Genomic DNA, 8,514 nt, shown 5'->3' on the forward strand with positions numbered 1-8,514 from the left:
TAAACTTCATGATATTTAAGTAAAAATCTAAATTAAAAAGCCATGCTTCTAAGGTTTATACTAGTGTTTATCTATCTGAATAAAACAATATATTTTGTTCTTAGGAGGGGAACTCCTATTTTAAATATAGTGAATAGTATTACTTATTTTGAACTGCCTTATAATTCTAATGTGCACAGAAAAAATAATCCGAATGGACTCAAGCAGGAAGCCACCATCTTAAACTTTAGCTAACCTGACGTTACACACCAGACCCCTGTGACTCACTAGCACCAATTAGTAGCATCATACCAGTAGCTCAGTGTCACTAATCTATTCAGATAATATCACTTGAGCACCAATGAGGTACCAGAAACTGAGACTATAACAGTTAACAAAGTGATGTTGTACCTTTAAGGATCTTGTACTTTTGTACGGGATAGAGAGTTTTTTTATAAAGGTACCAAAGACACTCGCAAATTGACGCTGGGACCTTCAAGCAAATACTCATTATAGAAGCTCATGCGACTTAACTATAAAACTGGCTAACATTTAAATTCTAATACATTTGAGTTTAGATACCTATGCTATTTTAGACATGAAAGCATATCTATGGGTCTTATGCCTATTTGTGTAAATATAAATACATATTTATATTATATTACATATTAAATGTTATATATATACACCTGTATTTTTTAACACACACATAAACAACTTGTGGTTGGGCATATCAGCTCTGAACGTTTAACAACTCTTCGCAAGAGTTGGGGCTGTATCCAGCTGGCCTCATGAGAATCAAAGTGGGCATCTGCCTGCAGGGCAGCTAACACAAGACTTGGATCTGCGAAGCATTATTGATAGCAGTAGGTTTCCTCCCCGAACAGACAAAAAAAAAAAAAAGAATAGACTTTTGACCCCATCACAGTGCTAGATGAACTTCACCCACTGTACTCAGCATGCATCTGTCCTACTTAGAGTGGTGAGAAGGTGAAAAGTCTTAATTAACTCCATTTTCTTCCCTATGCATGGAAAACATTTGATAGCATTAAAACATAATTTTGTGTTACTCATACTTTTAAAGTCTGTGCCCTGTGCAGAGACCCACTCACTTTATGGGAAAAGAATCTATGTTTAGTCTCACTTTTATAATATATACAGTCTGACAAATGAATGTAAAATCACTTATAATACAATGTGATACATGGAACTGTAGAAATAAATACAAATGGGATGAAAGCCAAAAAAAGAAAACCTTCATTTAGTCATAAGGAATCAGAAAATGCTCCCAGGAAGACAGAACCAATAGATAACCAAACACGGGAAAAAAAGAGGTAATGAATCCAGGCACAGGGAAGATAATGGCTCAGGCACTAACATCATATCAACTGTAAAACAAAGGCTCTGACCTGTAACACTGTATTTCACTATGTACAATTTAATTCTCACCTGTGTACAGGATACTTATAGTTCTACCACACTTCACAATTTCTATAATGAGCTCCAATTTCGAACTTTAGTTTTGATAAGCAGGGATCAATATACTGATGCAAATTTCCACAGAATGACCTTTCCTTGGAGAGTAGGGAGGAGGTTAGACACTTAGGAACTAATTAAAAAACATTTTGCTTTACTCTATTGTCTCTGTTCTGCGTATTGTTTTTATTTTATAGCGAGGATATCAGAAGGCTCTGGCCCAAGTAATGCAAGAGAAAATTAAAAATACCATTAAATCTTGCCTCTACAGATTTCACTAATTTGGGAACTTCAATCCAAAGATTCAAGTCAAAGCTTTGTCAAAATATTCCTAATCCCCATGTCAGTCGTGAGTGAGCTCTTGTTCTTGGTTCATTTGATTCATATTTTAAATAATTGTTCCTCTCTAGTTGTAGTCTTTTATGATCTTTTTTTTTCTGGTCATTCTCAGCAGTAACTACCAAAATACTTATTTTCATGACTTATTTGGCCATCACATTTCACCATAATTTTTATAAATCAAATCATTTGTTCTAAATCAACGGCACTTCCCTGTTGTGACCTATTTATAGCAAGGCAAAACCCATGATGATTGCATTACGATTACATACCTGCAAAAAACTGTCAACTACTTGTTCCCTCTCATCTTTACTTAACTGAGTATAGCTGACTTTCATCTTCTGACCTACATCTATCCTGGTCTCCAGGAACAGCGCTTATCCACGAAAGTGAGGTATAAAATGCTCTAACCCAATATTAGCCACTTTTGAATTTGAATTACAATTGTAATATCTGGTTCTGATTATATCATGTTTTACAACAGTTCTGGTAGTTGAAGCAGATAGAAATCTACAGAACAGGTGCAAATTCAGATTGCACTGGAGTTTCTAAAACCTCATTTAATAATTTCCTACAAAGGGGCCTCTTATTTATGGGCTATCTGCCTCATTAGGTCCTGGCATAAATGACATGTTCCTGGGCTCCTTTCTCTGCCAGATCCGGTTCTCTGAATTACAAGACCTTGAAAATATTTCAATTTTTTAAAAATTTTGTAGAAAAATGCAGTTCCCTAGTTGAGGCAATCATCTTCCAATTATCCCAGGCCAAAAGGCCTCATCTGTCCCAACAGAAAAGAACCATCCAATTACTTTTCTAAACAAAAAATAAAGCAGCAGACACCCTGAGAAAAACTCATGTATCATCCAGAAATAAAACTCAGTTAATTTTCAAAATAGAAATTTTATTAATCTCTCCATTCAAAATATATTTATTGAATAAAAATTATAAAATTAAGTAGACAGAACGTATACTAGAAAGTGTAGTATATCTGAAATCAGGAATGAATAGTATATTCTAGTCTTTTTCATTAACAAACTGTGTGACTTTAAGTCAATTATTAATATATAAGCATCAGTATACTCTCCATGCAATAAATATATATTAACAATCTACCATGTGCTGTTCGGCTATGCAAAGATAAATGGGAAATCTCTACCAAAACAAGCTTAATGCATACTGCATAGCTGAAAAATGGGTGATACTTGGCATTCATCATGAAACATTCTGTATCTGTGACACTGGCATTTGAAGGAGACATATTCCTGCCCAGTGGAGGATGAACAGAGAAGAGTAGAGGCAGATGATCTGGTTCAAGCTTGCAATGGTACATTACAAATAGAAGATAAGAAACTCCACACCAATGTATTATATTATCACACGTACCTTGAAAATATGCACATCTATTATGTACCAATAAAAAATAAAATTTACGAAAGAAACTCAATACCCAATGGCACAATGTTGTCCTAGTGCTACTTTATTTGATTTTTGTTTTCACATAACTATGACTGTTTTTCTAGAGGAAAAGAAAAGGAAGTCTGTGATGACAAACAGAAAAAAAAGCAGAGATAAATTACTTTCTTAATGTTGTTCCTAAATGGAAAATGTTAAAATGTGGAAGATATTGTGAAAATAGTAAAGAAGAGTGCCTACCCTCAAAATTATAAGCAAATTGGGAGAAGACTCAAATATTCTTTACCACGATAAAAGGATATAGGATAACAAGGCTGCCACTAGAATATTCTAATTAAATAAACAGAATATCCCCGTCCTGAAACCACATACACAGAGACGTACTGTTACAAATCAAAACTTTCTAATACTCAGGGTTTTTCTCAGTGCAAGTTTAACATCTTTGTTCCTCAAGCAGTAGATTAAGGGATTCATCATGGGAACCACATTGGTGTAAAAGACAGAAGAGATTTTTCCCTCATCCATACTAACAGCAGAAGATGGTTTGAGATACATAAATGCACCTGATCCAAAGAATAAAGAAACAGCAGTTATGTGGGAACTGCAAGTGCTAAAGGCTTTGCACCTGCCCTCCTTGGAGCTGATTTTAAGGATGTTGGAAAGGATGCACCCATAAGAAATAAAGATGGTGAGACTGGGCACAATGATGTTGATGCCAACTACAATGAAAACCACCAGCTCGTTAACGTAGGTGCTGGTGCAGGAGAGCTGGAGCACAGGGAGGATGTCACACAAATAGTGGTTGATGGTGTTTGCATCACAGAAGGTCAGTCTCAGCATACATCCAGTGTGGGCCATGGCACCAGAGAAGGCCATCAAGTATGAACCAAGCATGAGGTTGCAACACATTTTAGGGGACATGGCAATGTTATACAAAAGTGGGTTACAGATGGCCACATAGCGACCATAGGCCATTGATGTTAGCACATAGCATTCAGAAATGACAAAAAAACAAAAGAAGAAAAGCTGTGTCATGCACCCCGTGTAGGAGATAATGTTCTTTTCTAATATGAAGACCATCAGCATTTTAGGTGTAAACACAGAAGAATAACAGAGGTCTATGAAGGACAAGTTAAAGAGGAAAAAGTACATGGGGGTGTGAAGGTGTGAACTCAGCCCAATTAAAGTTAGCAAGCCCAAATTTCCCAACACAGTGACAACATACATTGCTAGAAACAGGAAGAACAGGGGTAGCTGGAGATCTGGCTGGTCTGTCAGGCCCACCAGAGTGAATTCAGTCACAAAAGAGACATTTCCAAGAACCATTCTTCTCTAAGAAGATCTGTGGGGACAGAAAAAATAGTTGCATTAAAGGACAACACAGTCCTTCCCACAGTGAGTCTGCCCACAAATGCATATGAATATCTGACACTACCCCAACCTAGACCCACAAAATCTGCCTTTACAGAGCAGCACCAACTTACTCTAGAGAAGGAAGTCCAGTGCTGCTACATGCAAACATAACTTCTGGAAATCACAAGAGATAAGGGATAAGAAGGAGTGACCAGGACAGAATTGTCCTTCTCTCACCTCATCATTTCTTTATTCACTTGAGCCCTCTCCTGTCCACTAAAATTGGATACAGAGGACTTTGCTGCCTGTTGCCGACCTCTAATGCAGTTTAGACTCTATTGGGATGGGAACCAAGACTCTCATTTCTACTCCAAAAGTAAGGAACCAGAGTCTCAGACTTTAATTAACTGTGCAATGTCACAGTGAAAAAGCTATAAATCTAGAACAGAGAGGGTTCTGCCCAAAGAAAGCATACTTAATGATAGAGACACTGCAACCACTGTGTCACTAATGTCTCTGAACACTCTCTGCTCCCTACTCAAACACATTCTTGCACAAATTTCACCTGAGTCCCAGGATTGTGCAACACATGGGCAAATGGAATATCTTAGATCCCTGGATTTCCATCTCAAAAAGCAGGATATTGATATAAATAGAATTCAGGAACTCACTGTTCTTAGCCCAGAATACCTCGGTGCTTCCTTATCTTTGTTATTTCCCTGTGGTCCTGGAAGAGTAATTTCAGGATCCCAGGTTTGGGTTCCTTTGATTCTAAGAGAATACAGTCCAGACCTAATTTCTGCTATGTCTTGAAAATATTTCTGATTTACACATCATAATTTATGATTATGAATTTGATTCCCCTCAAGCAACAGAGAAAAAACAGTCTCTATTATTAACACTTTAACCACTATGTAAGACATAGATTTCATGTGAGTTTAATGATATAATGCACTTGGTTATAAACAGGATAGAAGCTTACTCATTCTCCTCCCCAAGGAACAGTTCTAGGAGTAATAGAGAAATAAGGGCACTGTATTTACATCTGGGACCATGTTCTGTGTTTAGCTCCTTAGGGATTCAATATTCTACTCAAGTTTTCCCTTCACTCTAGGGATTGTACATCCAGCAAGGCACAGCCAAAAATAAACTCCCATCTCCCCGAAATCCTGATCTCTCTAAGGAAATCTCTTGTTTGGGTTTTTTTCTCTCTTTCTTCCACATCCTAAGTGGAAATTTCCTGCACAACGTACCCCAGTCTTCCTTGTATTTTTTTTAATCTGAAAATTTTCAAAGATTGTAAATAGTTCACTTCAGGTGTTGTCTCTCCTGATATATCACTAAAACAGCTTTTAATGGCTTATGTCCTTTCTAAATTTTTTACTTCTAAATACCAGCTGGAAATTTCTAACTGAGTATCCTGCTCAGTCTTTAAATGTGACATTTCAGTAATGGGATCATCAGTTTCCTCTATTCATAGAAAAGAATGGGGGTTATGGTGTTTAAGGTCCTGTGTTTCAATCCCTCCTCCTCTATGTTTACAAACTAGAATATCTTGGTCAATTGACTTAACTTCTCCATACTTCAGGTTCATAATTTCTAAAACAGGGATAGCAATAATAGCCTCTCCTATTAATTGTCACTAGGTTGTGACAATTTGATGAGATAATATAACTAAAATGGGAGAATGGTGGCTGGCACATGGTAAATAGACAATAAATAGTTGTCATTACATATTTTCTCATAACTTCGGATAGATCCTTCACTGTAACATTCATTAGAAATTTTTTCCCCTTTCATTCCTGTGGTCCCCTAAAAACTATAAATTACATAAAGGTAATGATCACTTCTGTGTACTACTTTGATTCTGGTGCTAAGTACAGTCCAGAGTTCATAGGAGGAACTCCTTAAATACTTATGGAAATTGTATTCTCTAGCTGAAAATGTTCAGAAGCTTTTCTACATTTCTAACATGCTAAGAATAGCATCTACACATCAGTGACCTCTATTCTTTTACATTTTAACTGGACTGTACTATTGAATTACAGGGACTCCTAATTGTTATTCTTGCACTTTTTCATATACTCACTCTTATTTAGCCCATCTGCACTGCTGCTGGGACAAGCTCTGAAAGTGCAGCTCTGTCTCTCCCCAGGTTTTAAAATGTCCAGTGATTCTCCATTACCCATTGGGCAATTGAGGCTATGTAATAAAGGAATGAGTCTCAAAACTACAATTCAGTCTTTATTAAAATTAATGAAGAAATAGAGTCATATTATAGTTGATAAGAAGCCATGAACTATTCCGATTGTAATATTCTGAGTACACTAAGTATTGAGTTAACTCTTACACATCTCAACAAATATAGAAAAGTGAATACTGGAGAGTGCTTACATTTCAGAGTCCACAAGAGCATATAAAAAATAAAAGACACTGGCACCATTTATTGAGTAAGGATTCTTTTCCCCAGTGTACGTTTTTGTCTGCTTTGTCAAAGATTAGATGGCCATGTGAGGTTGGTTTTATAACTGGATTCTCAGTTCTGGACCATTGCTCCATGTCTCTATTCCTGTGCCAGTAACATGCTGTTTTAGTTACTATAGCCTTGTGGTATAGCTTGAAGTCTGGTAAACTGATGCCTCCCAATTTGTTCTTTTTCCTTAAGATTGCTTTTGCTCTACGGGGTCTTTTCTGGTTCCATACGAAGCAAAGAATTATTTTTTCTTAATCTGTAAAAAACGATGTTGATATTTTAATAGGGATTGCACTAAATCTGTAAATCGCTATTCAAATAATGTTAAGAGGTCTTTACTTTCATTGATAATTTTTATATTGCATCAGTTTAGAACCAATTTCACTTTTTCCTTCCACATATTTCAAAATAAAAAAGATGCCCTAGTTAGCAGAAAACTTGTACGTTTTTGGAGCAATCATACTAGCTTAGACAGTACTAGAAGGATACACCAGCTGGAAAGGGGTATTAGTAGATGACCTGCGGAGACAGAGGCTAGACCACAGACAGCAGCACCTAAAGCTGAGCAGTGTGCTCCCTGGACACCTGAAACACAAACTCTACCACCAGCCCTATGGGCCTCTTCTCCACAACGGGCTCTGTCCCCCTCTGTATGTGACACCTGTGGCTACTGTCCATGTGGTACAGCATCCCTTTATTTGGGCTTTTAAAATGGAACAGTGATCGCTATTTCATCTCATTGTTCTTGTGTTCCCCAAAGCCATTGTGTGCTGTCACATCAGATTTCCTTACCCTGCCTCCCAGGAGCCGCTTTCCAGGCTACAATCTGTCAGAGGAACCAGTCTGAGACTCCAACTGTACCAGGCCAAACCCAACTGGCCTAGGAGCAATACCTTAACCTACAATCCATTCACCATTCCATCTGCTATCCAGCAGTTAGACAGGTCTGTCCCAATCTTTATTCACACAGAACTTTGGAGAGAAGTACCTAAAAACCTGCATATTATTAAGTCAGCCTTGGTGCTATGTCAAATCAAAGACCTGAAAACATTTCGATTCCTTTGGGTGGTGAAATGAACTTGATTGGTAAACAGACACCATTCCATGAACATCAAAATATATAGTTTCTAAAATTTCTAACTTCATGTTTTCCCTGAAAGTTAAATCTTGGCACATTACCCTTTTAAGATAATGTTACTTAATCCACTTAAAACAAATTATACTTAATGTACTTTTAGGTAACAAAGGAAGATTTGTTATGTTTTTAACATATGTTAATATGTGGTTGAATGTAAACAAAGGAAAGTTTTTCCAGTTCAAATTGTGTGTATGGAGAAACTATGATACAAGAGGATAAGAAAAATGTATGTGACAATATCTATATCTTTACCAAATTACACATATGAAAATTCCAAATATTCAATAATTGTAAAATAAGCTTATATGTCCTAAAATTATTTTACATCTAATTCCTCCCAACA

At 36.7% G+C, this 8,514-nt stretch overlaps 1 protein-coding gene across 1 annotated transcript; it reads right to left on the reverse strand.

Annotated features, from left to right (window-relative positions):
- Window positions 1–3,600: 3,600 nt before the first annotated feature.
- On the reverse strand, window positions 3,601–4,533 carry LOC105823530 (olfactory receptor 145-like). Its single transcript, XM_012660768.1, has one exon. It carries the CDS (start codon window positions 4,531–4,533, stop codon window positions 3,601–3,603), a length of 933 nt encoding a protein of 310 aa, XP_012516222.1.
- Window positions 4,534–8,514: the final 3,981 nt, after the last annotated feature.

The sequence above is a fragment of the Propithecus coquereli genome, unplaced genomic scaffold, assembly GCF_000956105.1.
Source record: "Propithecus coquereli isolate 6110/MARCELLA unplaced genomic scaffold, Pcoq_1.0 Scaffold678, whole genome shotgun sequence".
Classification (NCBI taxonomy): domain Eukaryota; kingdom Metazoa; phylum Chordata; class Mammalia; order Primates; family Indriidae; genus Propithecus; species Propithecus coquereli.

What these genes read in the sequence shown, in the direction of transcription:
- LOC105823530 (XM_012660768.1), bottom strand. Translation starts at nt 4,533, where the DNA reads ATGGTTCTTGGAAATGTCTCTTTTGTGACTGAATTCACTCTGGTGGGC.